The sequence below is a fragment of the Nanorana parkeri genome, unplaced genomic scaffold, assembly GCF_000935625.1.
Source record: "Nanorana parkeri isolate BGI_ZX_2015 unplaced genomic scaffold, ASM93562v1 scaffold18, whole genome shotgun sequence".
Classification (NCBI taxonomy): Eukaryota; Metazoa; Chordata; class Amphibia; order Anura; family Dicroglossidae; genus Nanorana; species Nanorana parkeri.
The window spans coordinates 1,215,358-1,241,003 of record NW_017306286.1 but is presented as its reverse complement, the minus strand read 5'-3'; the positions used below and the strand labels follow the sequence as shown (position 1 = coordinate 1,241,003).

Genomic DNA, 25,646 nt, shown 5'->3' with positions numbered 1-25,646 from the left:
ATATTCCACTTTTGCAGTCAAATTTGAGAAAACACCACTACATGTTTTTTTTCTATCTATATATATTACCTATTTAGATGTTTCTTGGGTGCAGGCCTTTAAACAAACTTCAAGTTACTCTGAACATTTTTAAAGTGAGTCTGTCCTCAAGGCAAAGTGTGGTCAAACTGAGTTTTCTCTTATTAACATGCTAGGGCAGACAGGTTTCAAATCTAGTTCACAAGTGATAATGACATATGCCAGCACAGTACGGACATGGATAATTATGGGAAACATAGCTCCCTAACCCCCTCCCTAAAATTACAGAGAATGGAAACAATTCAGCTTTGACGTTTGCAAGAAAAAGCAGGTAAAATAGTAAGCAATAATGTTTAAAAATAAAAGCGAACGATGGGGTAACCTTTTTATCCCATAGTTCTCTTTAGGGTCACGGGAGGACATATACTAACCTCCTCCTGTGACCCAAAGCTTAGTACTGTATATAGTGGGCTATTGCCCACTATATACTGCGAGCACCGCAGCTGGGACAGATCCCAACAATACTGTCTGGATCCACCCCATTGGCTCATTCACAGCGGGCTCTGCCAGTCAGTGCTGGAGGAACGGAGAGGAATTCCTGCGGGGATCGGTGACTGACAGTCACGGCTTTCTGCAGGGAGATGATCGGGAAGTGAGCGAGCGATGGTATGTGTTCGTTCACTTCCCGATCTATAGAGCCGACGTGTGACAGTTTCATTGTCACAGGTCAGCTCTAACTATGAGGATGAGTGAAAATCACTCACCTCATAGTTCTCCTTTATGTTACGCTATGTGAATGGCAACTTGTAACAAGTATAAAATAGGTGTTATAAAAATTTGGTTGCAAAAGTGTAAATGCACTTTAAGCAATGTAAGTCCTCAGACAGATGGTAAGAGGAAGCAGCAGACAGTGGCAGGGTCAGCGGGCTGATGGTCAAATAATGCACAGACAAACCAATCCTATGCAGAATCCAAGTTCCAGACAAGTAAACACAGACTGATGATAGCACAGGTAACAGGCCAAAGACCAGGATAAGCACATCAAGTAAAGCATAGTTCACCAAGCAAAATGATGATGTCTGACTCAAAATCCTGGACTGTATATGACTCTCGAGGATTAGAGTTATGCACAGCTCTTTTTTTTTTTGTCTTCAGTTATGAGCTTCATAAACAGAGAGCATACCTCTGAGTTTACTAAATGCATACATTCACATGATGTATACATTAGGACTCCTATCCTCAGCATGACCAATTCTGCCCATTGATTTTTAAGTTTTGTTCAATTATGCTTGGATGATGTCTTGATAAGATGTTTTCCCAGAGCACTATGTAACCCACCTCTAGAAATCTGCGAGATCTCCAGAGGGAGCTGATGTCCAGAAGAAAAAAAAGACTTTAAAAGAAACTTAATTTCTTTCTAACCCATCCTCCCCCTCCACAGATGCATGCTTATCCAGATCTGAGGGCCGGCTGTGGCCTCCGGTGTTAGTTTACATTTAGCACCGTAAGTCTCGCTCTCTTGGTCATGCCTGCACATTACAGCCCTATTGACTTCTATGAAGTCTATGGGGCAGTAATGCGCAGACGCAGTCAGAAGAGTGAGACTTACGGTGCTAAATGTAAACAAACACCTGAGGCGGATGCTGTTAAGTCAAGGTAAGTATGAATCAGTGGAAAGAGAAGATGAGTTAGGTTTGGTCAGAAAAAGAGGAAAAAAAAGGATACGTGAACTTTGTCTAAAAGTCTTTTTTTCTGGAGATCCCTGGGATCCCTAAGGGTGGGCTGAACTTATCCTTCAATTAAAGTGCTTCCAGCCAGTGGCGTCACAAGGGGGGTGCGGCCCTCTTCTCTGAGCCTGATGAAGGGGACCCTGCGTGGCCCCAAAAGCGCTTGCAACCAAGATGCAGCAGACGACAATAACTAAACATTTGATGCAGTCATTAATCTGGTGTGCTGGTGACGTTCCTCAAATATCTATATGTGGCGGCACCATCCACGATCATTTCGAGCACCCGTCTGCATATCCATATGGGAACCCCAGTAAGGAGTGCAGCAAGTATCTTCCTTTTTGTACTATTGCAGGGGTGACACCAAAATGACTGACAGTCATTTTGGTGTCACCCCCTCTAAAAAGTCAGGCACTCGGTCATGGACCGAGGAGCCCGACAGTGTCAGGAGAGAGGAGGGGACCTGGCGGCATACCTCATCCCGAGGGGTGAACTTCCCCTCCTCTCTCTGCCAGCGTCCATCACCAAGATTTCTGCCGGCACGCGTCAATCAGGCAAAATTATATTTTTTTAAAAGTCAGCTGATTGCTATGATTGCTAAAGAGATGTTATCTGTTAAGATTCCCATATAGTTTGTAGATCACTCCTGGCATTATACTGATCCCCATTGTCAAACAAGTTAAAATTGTGTATTCAGCCTATCATAAACCCACAGAACAGATTGAAATACATAGAAAATGATTTCCTTCTAGGAAAGGAAGGTAATGATTTTTTCTTTTTCCTTTTTGCTGTCGGAAGGTACAAAGATGGGAATGATCACATAGGTGACCACAGAGATGACGAGAAGGAGCTTGTCCCACAGAGTCCTATTGCTTCTGTGTCTTTTGGAGCCTGCAGGGATTTTGTCTTCCGGCACAGAGACGCCCGCAGCAAAAATTCCATATCTCAAATTCAGCCCGTGAAGCGAGAACTGGAACATGGAAGCTTGCTTATGATGAATTTTCCAACCAATGTCTATTGGTATCACAGCCTTCCAGTAAGAAGGAAAGTGATTGCTCCTAGAGTTAACTTAACTTTCCGTCAACTTATGTCACAGAACCAGAGAAAAACAGAGCCTGGGAAATAGGAGATTATCTAGATCAGTGGTTCTCAACCTGTGTAAGGACCCACATTTGCCCTTGGTCATTAAGTCGTGTCCCAAGTCCTACTGCACTGGAACGCACGACATTGCAGTACCGTGCGTTTCAGTGCGGGCGATCAAACTTGGTGGGAGGTGCATTTTGGGTGCCATTCAAATGAATGACAATGCAACACACCTCCTGCACCAGAATGCGCTGTAGGTGCGATCGCGTTACAGTGCATTAGTCGTACGGGACTGTGGGATTAACGCACTGTACTAGTGTGAATGGGCCCTCAAAAACACTGACATACATACACAACCACAGACACAATCTCACACACACAATCCACACAAATTTTATTTTTGTTCTTTTTTTAAGATCCACCCAGTCTCCCTATTTTACAAGAACTGGAGTGGATCCTCAGCCTGGGGTCCAGTGTGGGCTGCTGTGCTGTGACGGAGTTCCATCCATGTGTGTATTGATGGTACAGCTCCCCTGCGGGTCCTATAGAGGTGGCGGGATTTGACGCATCTCCGGTCCAGGCGCCTCTACAAGACACGTGAGGGAGTTGTGAGCAATGCACGTATGAATGGAACTCCCTCGCGGCCATAGCCCCACCCCACCTCAGGGTGACACTCAGTTCTTGGTGTGAGAACTGACAGTACTGTGAAAGGGGGAGGCTGAGGAGCCTCTCGCCTAGAAAAGTGGAAGGCCTGCGGTGACCCACTGAACACGGAGTCGCGACCCACCAGTTGAGAACCAATAATCTAGATTGTACTGCAAGTTGCCTCCATTTCAAAAATTTCAAAATGCCCATAGGTTTGTGACGCCTTTCAGCTAATGCTTGTATATTAAAGATAATCAGGCATTACATGGTTTATAAAGCTGCAACAGATAATCTTGAAATATAAAAGACCCAGGTGAAAAAAAATAAGAATCTCTTGTCCATTGGATCCATATTTAATTATTGTTTGTATTCTTATACATAACTATAATGCAATTGTGTAAATAAATGTGTATGATGGTGCACTATTTGTGTTTTCATTAACATAGTAGAAACTTTATCTACAGTCTGTAAAGATAGTTATTGCTAGAGGATGCTCGTCTCTAAGGCCCCATTTACACTTGCGAATGGGGCCAGATCGCCGAGTCTCATTGATTCCTCCTGCTGCAAGTCAGGGGCACTGTACAACACAGTGACAGCTGTCACCGCCCACAGCAGATCATATGAGTCCCATAGGCTTAAAGCTGGTCATCTGATTCTTTAGGTTTATCTGTATATTGCTAAGGCTTGACTGAATAAATATTAACTAATAGGATTGCATAAGTAGATCCATGTGCTACATAGTTCATAGTTTTTTAAATCTAAAGGAGATTGCAAGGAAACTGGCCAGCCTGTGAGATAATCTTTGCCCAACAGTTTGATTTCTGGCCAGGTGGAGCAACAGCCATCATCTGTAGGCACTAGCAGTGCACCACAAACAACCTCAATTGACCAATCTCATGAGAAGGGGGCTTGGAGACAGTAAGCCAAGCTGGATAATCTAGGTCGAATGCCAGATCGAAAATTATGTCACTCTCCTTTCAGAGGGTGTCTGATCCAGACGATGCTAGCTATTGGCCAGCAAGAATTTAGGAAGCTGGGGGACTTTATATATGTTTTGGACATATACTAAGTGTTCTTAACCGAGACTCGTGGATTAGCAGCAAGTGGGCACCCCAACTCCCTGTTCCTGAACTTGCCAACAGATGGCTCAGGTAGGACTGTCTGGTATACTGGGTTCTGAATTATTGTGGTGCCTTTAAAGGAGAACTATGGGGTTAAGGCTTTTCCCCATAGTTCTCCTTAGGGTAACGGGAGGACACAAACTAGCGTCCTCCCGTCACCCTGAGCTCAGTATACCGCAAGCTGCAGCTCACGGTATACTGAGACGCCGCAGCTGAAGCGGATCACGACAATTATGTCTGGATCTGCCCAGCAGCGTGACTGACAGCTGGCTCTGCCTATCTAGAGGCAGAGCCGGCTGTATCCGCCCCTTCCCCTGTCCGTTCCGACCAGTCAGCGCTGGTGGATCGGAGCGTGGGGGTTTTACGTCATTTTCAGGCCTAAAATGTGGAATATAACATGGGTGCAAAAAATGAAAAAAGGGCCTCAGTCATGAAGGGGTTAAGGCTTCCTTTATGTTTGGTTATTTCTATTGGCAGGATGGTTAAGATCCTAAAAAGGCACACATTAAAACCGATTTATAAGTCCTGTGGCATATGCAATAAAAACATTTGGGAGAGTAAAGGCTGAGGAAGGCTCTGAAACATTTATGGATATGGTGTCAGACTTTTGGCAATAAGTTAGAGAAACCATTTAGAAAGTGCATTCCCCTTTTTGTATCCTCTGTGGCTTCTTTGCAGCCTGTGTTGCTACTCCTCCTAAAAAGTGCAGCTTTAGGGCTAGTTCACAACCGACGCAGTTGTGATGCAGTCCGTTCAGTTTGGCACAATGCTTTCCAATGGGATTTCTGGTGCTCTGTTCACACCAGTGCAATCAGGAAAAAATCCTGGTTGCCACATTTTAGCTGCACCTGATCGTAACGGAACACATGCTAATTCACTGAACTGCATCTGAAAGCCCATTTTAAGCTAAAAAAAAAAAAACCTGTAAAATCGTGGCAAAAAGCATCGAACTGCAGGTGCGGGCAGTTCTGATCTGGAGCAGATTTGCAAAAGCAGTAGCAGCTTTAAAATAGGCTTTCAGGTGCAGTCCAGTGTGTTTGCATGTATTTTTGATGCATTTCCCTCCTTACCATCTTGTCTTGAATTGTATTGTGACTGTAATGTCTTCCTTATATTGTAAAGCGCTGTGCACACTATTGGCGCTATATAAATCCTGTATAATAATAATAATAAAAATTTCCATGTGTTCCAGAAAAGGGAAAATGAGACAAGCAGTTTTTTTTTTGTCTGGACCCGAACAGACTGCGCTGGTTTGAGCAGAGCCCAGAAATACATAGGGATATGTTGGGATGCTTTTTTGGTCCTAGAACAAACTGTCCTGGTCTGGACATGGTGTGAACAAACTGTACCCCGAGGACTTTGATTAAATGATTTATGTGCATTTATAGTCAAAACGTATTTTATTTTTTAGTAGGTAATGGTTAAAGCCCCTTTCATCACTTATTTTTTTTTTGGTGCTGCCTATGACTTCGTTGGTAGATTCCCCCCCTCAATCTCTGTCCCAGAGAAACAACAGGAATTGAGAAGAAATGTCAACGAAGTGAACAGAAATTGTCACCAGGAGAGGTGGCTCCGCTGTAAGAATCTCCCTATTTTGTTGTTCTGGTAAACTTGAAAAAGTTTGCAATTCCCATTACGTTCTGTTCTGATGACAGAGATGGTAAATCTCTCCAGTGGAGGCACATAAAGCAATATGTAATACAAAGTATAGAACTAAGGTCAAACAAAATAGATATAAAAATGCCCCTGTTATGTTTCTTGTTTAACCCTTTCATGACCAGCTTAGATGCCCACACCATGTAGTATCAGTTAACTTGACAATAACTCTAATTTGTCTGTTTGACAGTGGGGCTGAAAATTAGGAACATTATCTCCAAGGGCAGGGGTGTGGAATAAAAACAAAAAAAATAACTACTTGTCCAAGGACTAAAGCGGGGGCCCAATCTACTTCTCCCTCATGACAATCTACTTGTCCTGATACAAAAAAATTAATTTAACCAAAGCCGTATTTAGTAGTGCTAAGAAGCGCTTCTCATTGGTCAGCACCGTCAGGTGACTGTGCTGACCAACAATGCTTGCAATTTGCGAGCGAAATTCAGAATACATGACACAGGTACAGATAGTACACCCGTACTGGTGGATGGGAAGGACCATTTGCTGAAAGGTAAGTATAGCAGGGAGGGAGAGGGGACCAGGTTTGTGCAGGTAATTCCATTTTACCAAATTACTTGGGAAAGTAAACTTACTCTTTAGGGCTGGTGCAGACTTGGGCGATCGTGTGCGGTTGCATACAGCGGTTGCCACGTGGCCGCATTGGATTTCAATGGGGTTACATCCGCGGGGCAATAACTGAAAAAAGGTACATGTACCTTTTTTCATGACAGGCGTGCGTTTTTTTCAACCATGATTATGCACGATTGCACGGGCGGTATTGCAGATGGTAACCGTGCAATCTGCCTGGCGTCACTGGGTGCCATTAGAAAATAATGGCACTGCCAGCGCGATCGGCAGTGCTGTGTGATTCTGTGACCGCCTGGCCATCCGCACGGTTTCGTGCACGATTGCCGCACGGTCACGAATCACCCACTCCACTCACACACACAGTGCCCTATGCATGTGTTTATTTGCATGCAGATGGTGGGGGCAGAGGGGTTAGCTTTCATTTTTTTATTTTTCATTTACATTTATTTTTTACCTTAACTTGTTTATTTTATTATTTTCTTTACTATTTTCTTTCACTTGACTTTTTTGCTATTTTTACTGCGTCCTAGAGGCCCCGGCATCTTATCCTCCTTTCTCCCCATTGAGAAACTCATGAATGAACAGGAAGAGATGTAAATCACATCCTGTTCATTTATAACTCAGGGGACTCAGCTGATCGGTCCAGTGTTTGTCCTGCACAGAGGACCGGTACATATCACTGATATGTACCGATCCTCTGCCGCTCGGCCACGCACATGGGGGCTCAGCTTCTCCCATGGATCCCCCTGCTCTCCCGGGCAAAAGCAGCGGGTATCCGCTCGGCATTAGTTCTATGACAGCGACTCTGTCCTCCACCGGTTCCTTCACTTCTTCTCGGATCCCCGCTGCATACAAATGGGGAGAGCAGCGGGGATCCAGAGAAGCCCCACCGGCGGGAGGAGAGGACATCGCGATCACTGGTAAATCACAATTGACCTTATGGGCACCCCTGCTCTACAGGGTGGGAAATGTGTGTAAATGACAAGAATGGCTGTAGAGAATTATAAATTCTTTGGCAAATAAAACCATAAACATAATTGTTTTCCAACTTTTAGATCGTAGGCCCTCCTTACCATCTTGTCTTGAATTGTGAAACTGTTGGTGCTATATAAATCCTGTATAATAATAATAATAACAACAACTGTGTGGTTAGCAGTTTGCCTGGAGTTTTACTTTAGTATGGGGTGAATGAACTACTGTGGATTATCTCTGAAGACTAGATGGATTTTGGGTAGACCGTTGCTGCATGGGGAAGGAGGAGAGAAGCAGCCTATCCATCACATTGGTTATGTCCTTATAGGGCTGTTGACAGTAGAACTTGTGGTTTCTGAAGGCTCCAGCAGTTTTGGTCACCGTTAAGAGAATTCCTCTGTGGTAGGGGCATAGGGAGGAGGGTACGGTGTCCATCTGTGCACTCGGTGGAGCCCAGTGCCATCTCTCCTGAGAGAAGGGGCTTGTAGCAATAGCAACAGCATATTGTGGTGGTGAATATCTGTGCAGCAGATAAAAGTCTATCCACATAACTGGCAGCCATGGGATGAAGAGTTACTCTTAGCGAAGATGCTTGCTGTAGTTTTGTTTATTGAACTTTGTATGGACACTGGTTGTATTATTTCCAGGCATGCAAAAAGGGCCCAAAACCAAAGTAGTAGGGACAGAGTGACAGTTGATTGGTGTTTTTCTAAAAAATTCACATCAAAGTTGTTGAGTATTTTCAACAGTTATTCTCGAGTTAAAAAGTGCAAGCGTTCTATGATCCTGTAAGCTGATCAATGTTTGAAAAATATTTTTTTAACAACCCCTCTAAATTGGCATGGTCAGCAATGCATCATGGTCATCACAACCTGCTTTTTAGATATAGGGACTCGGTTCACTAAAAATAAACAAACAGGAAGAAGCAGATCAAAAGGCTACCCTATATGCACATAGGGAAATACAATGTCAACTAGGAATGAATGCCATCATAAAGAAGAACTTGTAGCCATAGCCCAAGTGCTGGAGCTCCGGTCCCATGTGTGCCTTGTTTCTCATTTGACTCTAGTTTCTTCTGATATCAGAAATCATAACTGCTCAGTCACCTGTTTAACAAACTTGATTTGTAACAACTGAGTAAAATTGAACGAATGCAAACATTTTGCAAGATTCAAACATATGACAACATTTCTGCAATCTGTGGACTATGCCATTGGGAAGCATAGCTGGGACCATGAGAGCTGCTTTGACCTTTAACTCCGAGGTAGCCAGAATAAAGAGAAAAAGAAGGTATACATGGGGAATGAGTTCAAAATACAAAGCCGAGAAAATATAAAACCAATGCTACAAGTTACATGGCAAGAGGCCTCTGCCCTCTACATACTCTAGAGCCTTGGTTCTCAACTGGTGGGTCGTGACCCAAAAGTGGGTCGTGAGCCCATGCTCAGTGGGTCGCCGCATGCCTTCCACTTTTCTAGGCGAGAGGCTTCTCAGCCTACCCCTAGCGCAGCACGATCAGTTCACGCGCCAAGCAGCCATTCATATGCTGAGTGTCAGATCGAGGTGGGGTGGGCTGGAGCTTTGCATTGCTTACAGCTTCCTCGGATGGACCGCAGTGACATCACGTTCTGGCTCCTAGCATCTCTACAATGCACGCAAGGGAGTTGTACAAGCAATGCACACATAGATGGAGCACCGTCACAGCACAGCAGCCCACACTGGACCCCAGGCCGAGGATCCACTCTAGTTCTTGTAATGTAGGGAGACTGCGTGTCTGTCAGTGCTTTTGAGAGCCCGTTCACATTAATACAGAGTGTTAAATCGAACAGTCCTGCACGATTAACACACTGTACTATGCAATCGCTCTTACTATGCATTCTGGTGTGGGAGGTGCGTTGCGTTGCCATTCATTTAAATGGCACCCCAAACACACCTCCTACCCACAGTTCAATTGGCCGCACTGCAACGCGCGGTACAGCAAAGCTGTGCGTTCCACTGCAGTGCGACTTGGGTCGCAACTTAATGACCGAGGACAAATGTGGGTCCTGAGCTTACACAGGTTGAGAACCACTGCTCTAGAGCAAGTCTAGCTGCAAGCCAGATCTTTCATGGGTCCTCCCCTCAAGGGCCCAACCTTTTCCCTATTTCCCTTTGCTAACATGGCTCTATCCCTGCCTAAGTTGCGAAAGCAACATCTCTAATCGTCCCACCGCTTAAGTACACTGCATTTGTTTGCTATGAACCAATATTCAGTCTGGATGTCCTTGTTATTTGAACTCATGCCCTTCTGTGTCTGCATTAGTGACCAGACACAACTGGGCTTGTGTGAAAAGCTAACCGTAACCTTTTCTTTGTAAGTTCATGGAAACCAGCATATAACAAAAGGTATGGATGGGACTTGACCTCATAACATACAGCAACAGTTTCATAACTCCAACAGTCACCACTGTAGATATGTTTTGAAAAAATATTTATACTCGGAACACAAGTTGTAAATATGTACACAAATAAAAATTTTACCTAAACTCTGGTACAAAATCATTTGTTAATAGAGGAACAGCTTATGGTAAATCCAACAAGTTACTCAACATTTTGTAAAGTTTTGATAAGAGTCAATAGTATTTTCCTTTTCTTCCTTTTGCAAATAATCCTCCAATTCTTGAACCAGTGACTTGTCCAGCAAGAAGCTTTTTTGGATGCAAACAATCAGGTGCACTGGCAAATACCTTGTAAAGATGGTAGGAAAGAAAGTCAGAAGAATAAATTATAGTGAAGACAGAAATAATTTGTCAAACTGATCATATAAGCAAGTCTGGAGTTTTTAAATTTACATACACTATATGTCTCCTTATTTGCAATGGGATGACACATACATGAAGAAAAAATGTATATGGACTCATGCTTGAGAATATATATAACTGTCAGGAAAAGTCTGTAATCCATGAATTGCTGCAAAAACCTGACTTGATTGTTACATAAATGATAATAAATATTGTGAACCTTTACACACAAGAAGAATTACAAGTAGAAACATACAATACTTTTAATTAGTCAGTGAAGATGTACACAATGATAATTTCTTTACTTCCAAAAGAAAGCACATCTTATTTGGACTCACTTTCTTGCCAATATGTCTCACAAAATTTAAGCTGGTTGCTAGGCACTTTGCTGCCTATATTATGATATTTGTCTTACCTGTAAAATCCTTTTCTTGAAGTACATTACAGGACTTAGGATGAAGTATTTTGACACCATGCATTATGGAGATTGGACACTGGAAACAAAGCTGTAAGGTCAGCCCTGGTAGGACCTCTCCCACTCCCAGTAAAACCTGAGATTTGTAGCAAGCAATAACAGCATGAGCAGATCATAAGATAAAGGAGAAGGGTCAGTGACCCATAACTTAAAAAAAAAAAGGATTTTACCGGTAGGACACAAATCCTATTAACTTAATCATACAGTATAGGACACAGGGTGGGAGTATTCTGGAACCGTGGTATGTACAAAAGCAGTCCAACTGAGGGGTGGGCAGCACAAAATATGAACGGCTAAAAGGCCCACAAATAAAAGAAAAGTTAAGTCCCTACGGCTTACAGGGCTGCCAGAAGAACCTTATGAGCGAAGCTGGCATCTGCTGAAGCCTGAATGTCCACCTGGTAAAACTTAATAAACGTGTGAACAGAAGACCAGGCAGCAGCCTTGCAAATCTGAGAAATTGAAGCCTTATTTTGAATGGCCCAGGAAGCACTATCAGACCTAGTAGAGTGGGCCTTGAACAGGAAAGGAGAACCCTTGCCCTTAAAGTCATAAGCTACAATGTTGAGTGGTTGAATCCTTCTAGAGATGATGGAACGGGGCCTAGAGTGGGAATGACATATAGAACAGCAGACTGACGTAAAGAGTCTGTAGCTGAGAGATAAAACTCAAAAAGCGTGTACCACATCCAAACAATGGAGGGAAATCTCTTGTTTAGATGTAGGACATGGTGAGACAATGTACGGGTTTCGATGAAAAGAAGGAACCACCTTGGAAAGTAAGAGGCCCTAGGCCTCAAAACAAACTTACGTAGCACAAGAAAGGGTTCTTTACAGGTCAAAGCCTCCAGCTCAGAAACTCACCCTGCAGAAGTGATGAGGGCGAGAAAAGCAACCTTGCAAAGTTAAGGGTGGACAAGGGAATGTTCCTAATAGGCTCAAAAGGATTCTCTGAAGGACCACCAGGACTAGGATGAGATCCCACAGAGTCACAGGAGGAACAATGTGAGCAACACCCTGTATTCACTAAGGAGTGAGAGGTAAGCAGTTTCTGAAAAAGTGCTGCTAAGGCCAAGATTTGACCTTTGATGGTAATCAAGGCCAAACGCTGATCCAGACCAGACTAAAAAAAAAGACAGGATTTGTCCCACATGGAAATTCCTGGGATGTAAACTTCTTGCCTCACACCAAGCGAAGTACACCTTCCAGATGCGATGGTAGAACTTTCACAAAGTACATTTCCTAACTTTTAAGAGCCCACCTTTCAGACCATCACTGATTCCAGTGCCAGACTGGAGATTTATCACGTCAGGGCAAGCCTGATCATGTTTGTCAGGTGTATGGAACCATCCAGACACTGAGCTTGCTTCTCCCACACTGCCAGAATGTTGAGTTGCAATGGTCTGGAGTGAAACTGGGCATACAGAATTTCCTCAAGGTGGCCATCATTAGCCCCAGAACAAAAGGTTGGGTGGGTGGTACTCGACCATATGGTCCAAAACGTGAAAGTGTAGAGATTGGACTATGTCCACTGGATGGAAGACCTTGATAAGGCCCATATTCAAGATAAGGCCCAGATACTCAAAGCGATGAGTCAGATGTGGTGATTTCTGGAAATTTGGGATCCACCCGAATCTCTGCAGGGTCTGCACTGTCTTTTGGACATGGTCGAAGCCGACAGTGGGGACACCGTAAGAGCAAAGCAGACCGTGAACAGGGGCTAGCGCGTTGGTAATGACCCAAGGCACTGTGGACAGACCAAAATAAAAGGCAACACATTGGTAATGTGTGCCCACAGCAAAGCCAGGTAGCATTGATGTGCTATAAGGATTGGGATGTGCAAATAAGCATCCTTGATGCCTGCAGAGGCCAGAAGATCTCCCGAGGGAAAAAATAACTAACTGGGTGGATTTCATAAGTAATTTTTAAACATCCTCAACAAGGACCAATAAAGTTTTGGTACCACAGGAAATAGTTGGATCTACAACCAGGTCACCCCACATCTTCAGGTACACCCCTCTTCAATATGATATTGCTGAAAGAAACGCCTGGAAGGGGTGAAGATCTTTTTCAGGATGAGGCCAATCACTGTACATTACAGACAGTAAAATAAAGTGTATAGGTAAGGTTTCTGCAGGCCAAGGCATTTTTAGGGAACCCAGGCTGGTAACCTTTGGCAAAGCCAACACAGTATGCTTTAAGCTAAGGCACATGTGTACTGTGTCAATAAGGACAGAAATGGAATCCTTAAGTTTGAAAGATATATCAGCAGACTGAACCGTCTCATGTGCCAAGTCCTCTGAAGCAGCTAAGATCTCATCCTTCTCATTGAGAAGAACAGAAGCAGCCAGAGAAAGAACCGAGATGGACTCTGGGGGAGAGGATGAGTTGGGTCATTTGCAGCCCCTGTGGTCAGAGGCCTCCAATAGGGGTAAATGTTTTCCCCCATAAATTCAGACACAGCAGCAAAATTCCTCTCTCAAAATGGAGGAGGGGGAGCCCCTGAAGTTCCCTGAGGAGGGCATTGATTGGGATAAAGGGTCTGGGCTTGTCGAATCGGGACGCTTAGGGGAAATATTGCAGAAACCCCTGCTTACGAATGTGTGGTTTGGCCTTTATTCACTAAAAGAGGAACTGCACTTTGGAAGCTGTGGCCACAATAAGGCAAGTAGAGGACAAAGGGCTAGTCACCAGTATTGTCTGTGGTCTCCCTTCAGCTGATCTTTTACTACCTAAACATGCCTTATTCTGCTCTCTGTGTGAAGTTGGCCATCTTGGCAGAGGTAGACTCTGATTACTCATGTCAGAGCAGAGCCTCCAGCAAAGAGAACAGTGAGCAGAACAGTAATGAAATCATCAGAACAGATCTGACTCCAAATCAACTCAAACTAGCAGCCTGATATGCACTACATATATACACTTTGGGCAAACAGGAAGTGCACTGCTATTTTCCAGAGGAAATTCCAGACAAAATGGTATAAATTTTCAGAGTAATGCTTAGGAACAATTAACATTTCTAGATATTCCCTATAACGCAGCAATTCTTCATTTTTAAGTTCAGGTCCACTTTAAATAGAAAGACATCTGCAGCCTGGCGGACTTTCCACTCAGTTTGCACAGCTGAATGCAGGCCATGGCACACATGCATGTATTGCTTTGAGTATTTTAGCAAAAAGCAGTGCGGCACCAAGTAGGCAGTGAAGATCTGAGAACAGTGGGGTTGTAGGTACGTATTGCCTATAGTGAAAAGTGTTTGTGTGTTATTTGTCTGTGTCCTGGAGCTGTAACTGGAAGTGAGAGGACATTTCCCCAAAGTGGGAGAATTCCTCAGTCTTGTCAGCCAACTGTCTCCAGTATATTTATCACCACTAGATTTCCTCTCGCCTCTCACTCTCTTGACAACTCTAAAAACTAGGATTTGCTCTTATTTTGTGTTTCAGTGACGACAGTCAGCAGGACAAATAAAGGGGTGCATCTCTCTGGTGAGGAAACATACTGAAAAAAACTGACAGGGGTTTTAATCCATGTCCATTCTATCAAAAAAAAAGTTTTGCCTTTACATACACTTTATGCTTTAAAGTGAACCTAAACTGAAAAAGATATAAAAACATACTGCATTATTTTAGGAAAAGGTAAAGAAATCTCTTAGACTGCCATTTACTATACTGACAGTAATTACACATTGCTTTTGTGATTTATTCCAAAGGTCTTGGGTAAATGTTAAGAGGCTGCTCAAGTAAAGCAGCTGATTGGACAGGTCTGCCTTAGTTACTTTCCTAAATGTCTCTGGCAAGAACCAAATGGTTAACCCTTTGGCACTCGTCATGTAGTAGGCAAAGGGAAAATGTTGTCTTACCCTAATTTTCCCAATTGGCACTCTTTTGGGATCCCTTTTTTATTTTTCCTAAAAAAAGGTTACATCTTAAAACAAACTGTATTCAATTTTAGAATACTTTCAGGAATACATTTACCTCTTTATTTCTTCATATTGCTCAAGTAGGTACTCCATTTTACCCTGGTACCTCCACCTCCTAAATTCATGGGCTACTTCTTTCTTATGCTCTGTCTTCCACAACAATCCAATAAGGCAGAAGAATGTACCTGGAAACCCTAAAAAGAAAATTTCTATTATATTAATTTCAGGTAACTTTTACCTTTTTTTTTACAACAGCTCAAATTGTGTAACCACTGAAAATACACTATAGCTAACCTTTGCACCTATGATGAAGAAGATGTTTCTAATACATAGACTCCAGTAAGTAAAATATATATATAATAATGGGTATAAACCACAATATTCAGCCAGCATGTATAATATATCTAATATCTTTGCCTCCAGGGAGTATAATACACTTGGCGTAATCATGAATGTTTTATGAGTGAACATACAATCACTGTTACTTTATTCTACACCCCATATGATGCATCTTGTATATTGGTCTCCAGTAAGTATGATGTGTCTGATACTCAAATCTCCAGTAATTATCTACTGAAGTATGAAGTGTCTGGTACAGTGGTCTCCTGCAAGCATATTGTGTCTGGTACAGTGGTCTCCTGCTAGCATATTATGTCTGGTACAGTGGTCTCCTGCTAGCATATTATGTCTGGTACAGTGGTCTCCTGCTAGCATATTATGTCTGGTACAGTGGTCTCCTGCTAGCATATTATGTCTGGTACAGTGGTCTCCTGCTAGCATATTATGTCTGGTACAGTGGTCTCCTGCTAGCATATTATGTCTGGTACAGTGGTCTCCTGCTAGCATATTATGTCTGGTACAGTGGTCTCCTGCTAGCATATTATGTCTGGTACAGTGGTCTCCTGCTAGCATATTATGTCTGGTACAGTGGTCTCCTGCTAGCATATTATGTCTGGTACAGTGGTCTCCTGCTAGCATATTATGTCTGGTACAGTGGTCTCCTGCTAGCATATTATGTCTGGTACAGTGGTCTCCTGCTAGCATATTATGTCTGGTACAGTGGTCTCCTGCTAGCATATTATGTCTGGTACAGTGGTCTCCTGCTAGCATATTATGTCTGGTACAGTGGTCTCCTGCTAGCATATTATGTCTGGTACAGTGGTCTCCTGCTAGCATATTATGTCTGGTACAGTGGTCTCCTGCTAGCATATTATGTCTGGTACAGTGGTCTCCTGCTAGCATATTATGTCTGGTACAGTGGTCTCCTGCTAGCATATTATGTCTGGTACAGTGGTCTCCTGCTAGCATATTATGTCTGGTACAGTGGTCTCCTGCTAGCATATTATGTCTGGTACAGTGGTCTCCTGCTAGCATATTATGTCTGGTACAGTGGTCTCCTGCTAGCATATTATGTCTGGTACAGTGGTCTCCTGCTAGCATATTATGTCTGGTACAGTGGTCTCCTGCTAGCATATTATGTCTGGTACAGTGGTCTCCTGCTAGCATATTATGTCTGGTACAGTGGTCTCCTGCTAGCATATTATGTCTGGTACAGTGGTCTCCTGCTAGCATATTATGTCTGGTACAGTGGTCTCCTGCTAGCATATTATGTCTGGTACAGTGGTCTCCTGCTAGCATATTATGTCTGGTACAGTGGTCTCCTGCTAGCATATTATGTCTGGTACAGTGGTCTCCTGCTAGCATATTATGTCTGGTACAGTGGTCTCCTGCTAGCATATTGTGTCTGGTACAGTGGTCTCCAGTAAGCATATTGTGTCTGGTACGGTGGTCTCCTGCTAGCATATTGTGTCTGGTACAGTGGTCTCCTGCAAGCATATTGTGTCTGGTACAGTGGTCTCCTGCTAGCATATTGTGTCTGGTACAGTGGTCTCCTGCAAGCATATTGTGTCTGGTACAGTGGTCTCCTGCAAGCATATTGTGCCTGGTACAGTGGTCTCCAGCAAACATATTGTGCCTGGAATTTTGATCTCTAGAAATGGTTTTAAATCTGGTAACATCATCTCCATGGAACATGATTTGCCTGCTCCTCTGGTCTCCATCGAATACCAAGCATCGATTATACTGGTCTTTGGTATGTCTTATTTTTCAACACTGATCAATAATATAGTGCAAAAGATGAACATTGATGTGTACATGTTAAAAAAACAAAAACAAAATGTGAAGAACAGTAAAGTTTACAGCAGTTTTAAATGTATTTGTTTCTGTTTGTTAAAATCTATGAAATTATGCATTAAAAACTATGAATAGGGCAGGTTTGGGCTGAATTTTCATAAATGTATGGTAACATGCTTTAGGATATTACTTGTTGTTTGTAAGTTGGCATACAATTGTTGGGATGGGGGAAGCCAAGACCAGTGGGCACGGTTTAGTATATGTACTTTTTATCTTTAGACCCATCACATGACATCCTGGGGTCCTCAATGATGCAGAAAATAACTAGAGGAGTTGGGGACAGGGCCGGAGGAGGACAAAAAAATGCAGCACTGGAGCGTGGAGAGTACTGCCTCCCAAAGGGGAAGGGGGAGGGAAGTTATAGGGATTTTGGGAATTTGAAGGGACAAAATATTTCATATTTAAAACAGCAAATCTTACCTTGTATGGCCTGAAGGGCAAGTCTCACATTCATTTTGGAACTCTTTTCATCCCCCATCTGCGAGAACTGGTGACTTCTGCCCAAAAAGGCTGATGCTTTCAGAACTGTAAATACTTTAAGCTCTTTGATGTGATCGTTACCCTTAAAAAAACCTGCAACACATGGAAACAGCATAAACCCTAAATGTGTGAAAAAAAACTAAGTGCCAATAAAGGATGTTTAATTCTTAATAACATGTGTGGTCAATAAGAACACTTTGGTGACCATCTGGGCACCAGCTCAATTAGTTCACACAAAGAGGACTTCCATAAACAGCTCAGCATGATGACACCTCTACTCACCTATACCTGTGTTCATTACTAGAAAATCTCTAATCATTACTAAAACAGCCCATTTCAAGCACCACTTGTTTAGGAAAGGGTCTTTAGCTACATCACTGCAACACAATTATTTATTAGGGGTCTGTTACTATAACACAAACTGTGGTTAGCTCTAAAACTCACCAGAGTCAGCAAACTGAACTTTCATCATTAGGTTTATACACCTGAAAAACAAAAGACATAAGTATCAAAAACACAATTATCTAGAGCACAAGTATCAAACTCAGTGGCCTAACAATAGTCACAGCAGCCCATGTGGCTGCTATGGTGCCTCTGGTGGGAGGGGGGCTCTGTTAGGGACCCTGCTGTGGCAAATTAAATTGTAATGTTTCCAGTCTAGCAGAGCTAGATCACTAATCACAATCAGGATCGCTAATCACAGATGCCCTTTGCTTTATCTGTGCAGTGTGTGTTTTTAGGTTGTCCCTTTCAGCACTTGGTGTGGGAGCTCAGAAATTACACGTGGGGTCTGATATTTCCTTAAAACAACCAGGGACCTACTGAGCCACATACCTGCGTAAGAAAGGGTAGCTTTTATCCACTGGAGGACAGCTTGGGCCTCGTTTGAATTCTTAAATCTCTGATGGCCCAAGGAAGTGACAGAAGGGCTGCATATGGCCCAAAAAATACCAATGTGACCTTGGATTATTATGGAAGCATGGGCATAAAAGAAAATTATATGTGAAGAGACATGTGACTTATTGCCAGAGTTGGTTTGGAAAATTCATATAGGAGACAACTACCTTGATGCCAGGACTGGTTTACTAGACCTCTCATTTGTTTTCTGCTGGATGGTCAATATCTCTTTTATGTATAACATCTGTGGGTTCCTTTCCAAGTAAAACCTACTGCTGGATACAGGAGGGAAGTGGTAATCCGTGAAGTTGTAAAATAGTGTTAGGGCCTGTGTCAATGGACCAATGCAGCTCATTTCCAGATACATTCCATTTGCATTTGACTGTGAAGGTTCTCATTCATCCAGGTCGTGGTATATCTGTAAAAAATAAGTCAAGGCAACTGGACTTGCTGTATTTTTCTTGAAGACGTTTCACTGGACATTCAACCAGCTTTCTCAATTCTGAATTGAGAAAGCTGGTCGGATGTCCAGTGAAACGTCTTCAAGACAAATACAGCAAGTCCAGTTGCCTTGACTTATTTTTTACAGATACATTTGCATTTGAGATCAGTTGGAGACAATTCTGAGATAAATCCCAGTTCATTGACAAGTGCATTTGAATTGCAGTCGACATCCTTCAAGCTGCTTTTGAATTCCCATTAACTTGTATTGGGAGTGAGAATACTCTGGCACAAACATAATCACACAGATTCTTAAGCTGTCTAATTTTCAACACTACTGGCAGACTCCATTTAATGTTAGGGCACTGTGCCCCTATACAAGAAGGGAGCAGTCTTAGAGTACTGACCGGTTACTTTCCATGTATAGATTTTTACCTGGAGATATAAGAGGAGCTTTGCCTTTATATTACCTGAAGCAATTACCTTTCTGTAATACTTATAGGCTCCCTGGCATGTTGTGGGATTTTACCCCTACTTTAATGGATAATGACAGCTGGGTAGATCCAGTTGGATTATAGTTTGGCCTCTCTCCTAGGTGGAGAACAACAAATATATCTGGCTATTGCTTTTAGAACATGCACAACATCTACATCTAATAGATCTCTCTGGCGTGGAGATATTCAAACTATAACCATCACAGAAGACCACTCCCCCCCTTCTTGTGATTTGAGGCTACTATTCTACTTTGGAGGACCCTGTGAAAACCTTTTGGAATGTAATATTATCAGCAGTCACACATTTAAGTGTTTGTTGTGGGGGGTTTTTAAGTATGAATTTGATTATTGCTAAGCGACTCCAGTTTATTTAAGGCTTTATTTTATGGAAAAAGTGTAAAACCTGCAAGATTCAGCAAGGGATACCCTGTGTAACAAACAACAGATTTCCAGTTAGACTGGACACCCTCTTAAAATGAACTGGCAGCATTTTCAGTCTTAAAGGGTATGCAAAATGAAAACAGTAGAGAAGGGTTGGACCCTCTCCTAAGGTTTTATTGCCACCTGTGTCAGCACCGGGGAGATCTGCCATTATCACGACGATTAAAAGTAAGGGCAAATCCTACATTTTGGAGTTGCCATAAGAACAAGAAGTGAGGCTCTGGTGACACCTGCTTAAGATGGGAATTACACACTTATTTAGGAGAGATTTCCTCTCATTCCCTGTTGTGTTTACAGGACAGTAAGTGATACTATAAACTATAAATATGACCAGACAGCATAGATCTACACCCACATTTGCTGTGCATTCCCACATATCTAATCAGAAATCTTTAGGTTTTTAAGTGTCATTCAGCGTACCTAGTGTATGCAGTAACTGACTCTTTAAGATTTCCCAGCTTCCCTTGAGCTTCTCCTTGAAGGAAATGAGCTGTGGATGCCCACAAGACACTGTTCAGCTTTTCAATGTAAGATTTAGACTCGTGACTAGTCTCTGCTTCCGCCATGGTTGCGATGCCAGCTGTGATGTGAATGAGACTTTCCAACACTTCTTCACTCACTGTGATAGCGTCCTGAAACCTTTTAGTTTCTAAAAGCGCTGCGGCAGCTTCCAGGTAAATCACCGGAATTCTGGGCAGGGTAGCAGGGCTGGGATACATACTCTGACAAAATCAAATATAAAGAATTATTAGACATTTGCCCACATTGCAGGGAGTAAACATATATCAGTTGTCATACACAAACTGTGCTTTGGTAAAATCGATATGAATCCACAGGTGTGGATTTTTTTTTTTTTAAATAAATAATAAGCACAGTGAGCTTTTGCCAAAGCCCTTACAAGCCTTTCTCCACTGCTTACTTCTGCCTGAGATTCATTGAGTAATGCGGTCATCAGATCCATGTAATGTTCTGCTGCATGTTCAGTGCTGCAAAGAAACAGATCATTTATCTTCATTGATTTTCCCAAAGGATATATTCTAGCCCCGCTCTCCTACTCATAATTCAGGAAAGAATTGGTTGCATCAGTGATGACTTAGGACCTGATTGCATAAGTATACCTCTCCTTTAAAATGGAACACCTAAGCCTCAGGTGTTCCATATTAAAGGAGATGTAAACTTATGCAATCAGTTATTCTAGGTTTATAAGTGAAAGTGAAACTGCAGCAGAGAAAAATTGGGTCCTCTGCCCATGGTACAATGTTTGCAAATCAGTAAGGCCTTGTTCACACCAAGCGTGGAGCAGATCCAGACCAGAGCAGGTGCAGACCGGATCAAAACTGCGTCCAATGTATTCCTGTGGTATTTTGACCTCCAGTTCACATCGCAGCGTGCAGATCCAGACCAGATCCAGAGCAGGTGAAAAAACTGCGGCAAGCCCTATTTTACCTGCTCTGGAACGCATCAAAAACGCAAAAACGAATAAAAAATGCATGCAAGTGCCTGAAAGCCCATGTTAAACTTTTAAAAATGTTTTTTTTTTTTTACCAAAACCGGTACGGAACGCGTCAAAAACGCGTCACAACCCACTGCACTGCGTGTGCAGAAACCTGACCGGATCTGCTCTGCATTTGGTGTGAACAAGGCCTAACAGCGAGTCAGAAAGCTTACATTGGTCTGACTACATTGTACTAATGAAAGCTGAAACCTAATGGGTTGCTACTGATTGCTATTAGCCTTTGCTGTGTTATCAAGTCAATAGTGGAATACATCCTGTTGCATGTGTGTGTGCGCGCAAGTGCTGTGTAAAGAACGTGAAGGATTACATGCGTACGTTACCTATTTCTTCTCAGGTGATGATTTGCTATGAGATACTTCACCTCCCAGGAGTTTGGTACATGGAGATAGCGGCTCAAAATTGAGACGCTCAGCAGAAGTTCAGTTCTAAACAGAAATAAGGTCTCTGTTAAGCTGGGCATCGTAGAATGATTTTCTAATTCCTGAAACACAAATAAATAATATTTCCATAGAATGATACTAATAAACATGTAAACAAAGATAAACTATATAAAAACAATAAGTGATCAGCGCCAGTGAATAAATGCAAGTAAGAGCTACTAGGCACTCAAGATAAATAAAAAATATCTAAAACATGTATGACAATCATGTGCCGAGCTAAATAAATGTATACAATTCAGTGAAATATGGGAAATCACATATTTCACTGAATTGTATACATTTATTTAGCTCGGCACATGATTGTCATACAAAAGATAAACTATAACATAGAAACATTTTAAAGTGACACCTCAAGCCTCTAAACTGTTTTTAGGATTTACTTCTGGATGTTCGGGGGGTATGGAGGACTTTAGGTGCTCAGATGGGCAGGTGGATGTGGATGGACAGCAGGCATTGCGGGATGAGTGCAGGGTGCATAACACTGCGATTGGTCAATAGTGACAAAAACAGAACAGAGAGAAATTGATTAAAGGACATGTTCATTGTTAGTAAAAGCTTCAGCCCTCCCTACCTATCCCCCTAACCTAGAAAACCCCCACCGAGCTGCTCACTTTTCTCAGTATTACAGCCATGGCCCCCTTCTGCTGTTTACCTTCTCTTGGCCGAAATCTTTTTTAGAGCTGCTGAGCCTGTGCAGTGAGCCCTCAGGGCTAGTTCACACCAGCCCCAGTGCGTTCCAGCAGGATTCGGTGCTAGAATGCACTAGATCTCATCCTGGCCGGCTCGCTTCGTTCTAGGGTGGGAGGGGCGGTGTATTGAAGGTAATGGTACCGCAGCCACGCCCCCCAGGCTGCAATGCAATCGTCCACACCGGAACGCCCGGCACATCAATGGCTGCGTTCCGGTCCAATCAGAAAAAATAGTGCATGCAGCTTGTACAGAGCCATACGCTGAGACTAATGATGCTTCTGTTCTAGTCTATAGGGGGCTCGATGCACTGGTGCTGCCAGATCTAAAGAAGATTTTGGACTGGAGGAAATAAACACCAGAGGAGGTTGATTGTCATGCTGAAGTAAGCAAGCACCTGGAAAGGGGAGTTTCTAGGTTAGGTGGCCAGTTTTACCAAAAGCGAACATGTCCTTTTTTTAAGTGAGCCTTCCACTATAAGGTCCAAATAAAACAAACGCCGCCCCTTAAAAAGAGATGCTGTACACTCACCCATGTCTTAAAAATCCACCATGTAGGTGATCCCAGGCCACTGCAGCAATCCAATACATCTGGGTGTGTAGAATACCTATTCTGCTGTATGCTGTGGTTCCTCTTGCAGGCACCTACGTCACTACACTAACACATGTATAAGGTAAACATACAGCATCTCTTTATATAGGGTGGTTTTAGTTTCATTTGGACTGTTTCATCTAGGACCAGCAGTAATGAAAAGTAATATCATGGGCTGGATTTGTAAATATGAGTACAGAAATAAAGATTGGTAATATAGTAAAAAGCAGACAAAAATAAAGCACACATATGTTTTTTTGTTTCTAAACAGATTTTGAACAGATGGATATAAAAAAATACATTCACTACAAACAAAGCAAACGAGGTCTGTCCAGAAAAAGTCTAGCCATTGTTAATATAACGAGAACTGTTTGCGTGACATTGATGTAACCTGGCAGCCAAGGAGAGAGGACTGGACTGCGCATCTTTGAACAATGACGACTTCACTGTACTGGTCAGTAGGGGCAATAGACATTGTTGAGTGAGCATGTTTACTGTGTGGCCATCACATTCAAAATGACTGAGCGAGTAGAGCAACGAATCTGCATCAAATTTTGCGTTAAGCTTGAACATTCCTCCACGGAAACTATTCGGATGATTCGGAAGGCTTTCAGGGACGATGCAATGAGTGCAGCGCAAATAAAAGTGTGGCACAAACACTTCAAAGATGGTTGAGAAAATGTTGATGTTCTGGGAGGCCTGCAACAGGCAGAACACCTAAGAATGTTGAACGTGCACAGGCTGCAAGCAACAAAGATCAGCGACTGACAGTGCGAGAACTAGAAGCTGATCTAGGGATTCCAAAAACGACCATGTCCGAGATTTTGACGCAGGATCTTCCCATGAAATGTGTCATGGCAAAATTCATTCTGCGGCTTTGGCTACCAGAGCAGAGGAACATCGTGCTGCAGTTGCTAATGACTTGCTTTAAACCACTACCAATGATTCAGACTTTCTGAGGAAGGTCATAGCCACAGATGAATCGTGGGTCTATGGCTATGATCTGGAAAAAAAGTCCCAGTCGTCCCAATGGAAGTTGCCTGGTTCTCCATGGCCGAAGAAGGCATGGCAGAGTCGCAGCAAGATCAAGACCATGTTAACTGTGTTTTTTGATTGGGAAGGTGTTGTCCACTATGAGTACACTCCTCCAGGCCAAACAAAAAATAAGGAGTACTACCTTAATGTTCTTCATCGGTTGAGAGATGCAATACAACGAAAAAGGTTACAGCTATGGGCAACTGGTGATTAGCAGCTTCATCACAGCAACGCCTGCCCATGCATCACGTCTCCTGCAGTTTTTTGCCAAAACATCAATCACCAAATTGACTCAGCCCCCCTACAGCCCAGATTTGGCACCCTGCGACTTCTGGCTTTTCCAAAAACTTTGAACAGGAAGAGATTTTAGACCATCGATGAAATGCAGGAAAAGACGATGAGGCAGTTGATGGGCGATTCCAACAAATGATTTTGCAGGGTGTTTTGAACAGTGGGAGAGATACTGGGGGAATTGTGTGAGTCCCTAGGTGCCTACTTTGAAGGGGACTTAGGTGTCATTGTTCTACGTACAACGTTTCTTGTATCTTCTTCAATAAATGTCTCTATTTTTCATATTACATGGCTGGATACTTTCCGGAGAGACATGGTATTTTTGAGATTCACTCTCAGTACTAAATGTGACCACCAGGTGGCATTCTGTATTGCAAAATCGTAAAAATCAGTTCTAGGCACACAAACCCTCATTCCATTTTATGTTTACTGCATACTTACAGTGTGGAGTAGATCAAGAGCCTCCAGTTCAGATTCCATCCTGCTCATGTCACTGTACAGGCGGGATGTGTGGTACAGTGCTGGGAGACACTGAAAATTCACACTCAGAGCCTGCTTCCAGAACTGCAGGGCTGTTTGTGGCTTTGCCTAGAGCAGACAATACACTGTAACAGGTGTAAAGTTCACTGACTCACAAAAATAGACGGATTGCACTTTAAAGCCCAACCAGTACCATATGAATGCTTCTTTGTTGCTACTTGCACTATTCTGCTGAGCTAGCCCAAAGTTGTCAGTGGTGTTTTACCCAGCCTTGGAAATCGTGACTGACTACACTAGGAAGCATTACACTCTATTATTATCTCACATTTGCAAGAAAATTCAATACATAGAATAAGAGCCAGCTTAGAATATATTATAAAACTATTTTCACACTGCTTCCTGAACAGACCTGCCCCGCTAAACCCTTTGTCTCCGTTGGACAAACAGCATTGTACTGTCTCCATCAGTGACACTGTCCAGACCCATACCAATTTTATACCTATCCAAACACCTAAAACCACAACTACAGGCCGCCATCTGCTGGCAGATGCTGGATATTGCAGTTGCTGCCACAGCTGGGTATCCATGTCTCCTTTAAAACTAACCTATGCTTTGCTCCCACGGCTTCATTTGGCCACCAGGAAGGAAGCAAAATACCTGGTATTTCTGGGTATGGGGGGGGG

General features: G+C 42.9%; 2 protein-coding genes across 2 annotated transcripts in view; one reads left to right on the top strand and one right to left on the bottom strand.

The window, feature by feature from the left end:
* ALKBH2 (alkB homolog 2, alpha-ketoglutarate dependent dioxygenase) overlaps positions 1-2,871 on the top strand; it is an 8,498-nt gene extending 5,627 nt beyond the window's left edge. Inside the window, exon 3 of the mRNA XM_018560440.1 lies at positions 2,544-2,871. Coding sequence (XP_018415942.1) covers positions 2,544-2,871 — 328 coding nt within the window. The remainder of the gene's footprint in view (positions 1-2,543) is intronic.
* Positions 2,872-10,386: 7,515 nt separating this feature from the next.
* Positions 10,387-25,646, bottom strand: part of FANCG (Fanconi anemia complementation group G) — a 24,475-nt gene continuing 9,215 nt past the window's right edge. Inside the window, exons 7-14 of the mRNA XM_018560428.1 lie at positions 24,925-25,071; positions 21,760-21,920; positions 20,843-20,909; positions 20,344-20,645; positions 18,095-18,135; positions 17,591-17,743; positions 15,033-15,171; positions 10,387-10,533 (exon numbers count right to left, since the gene is read on the bottom strand). Coding sequence (XP_018415930.1) covers positions 10,392-10,533; positions 15,033-15,171; positions 17,591-17,743; positions 18,095-18,135; positions 20,344-20,645; positions 20,843-20,909; positions 21,760-21,920; positions 24,925-25,071 — 1,152 coding nt within the window. The 3' untranslated portion in view covers positions 10,387-10,391. The remainder of the gene's footprint in view (positions 10,534-15,032; positions 15,172-17,590; positions 17,744-18,094; positions 18,136-20,343; positions 20,646-20,842; positions 20,910-21,759; positions 21,921-24,924; positions 25,072-25,646) is intronic.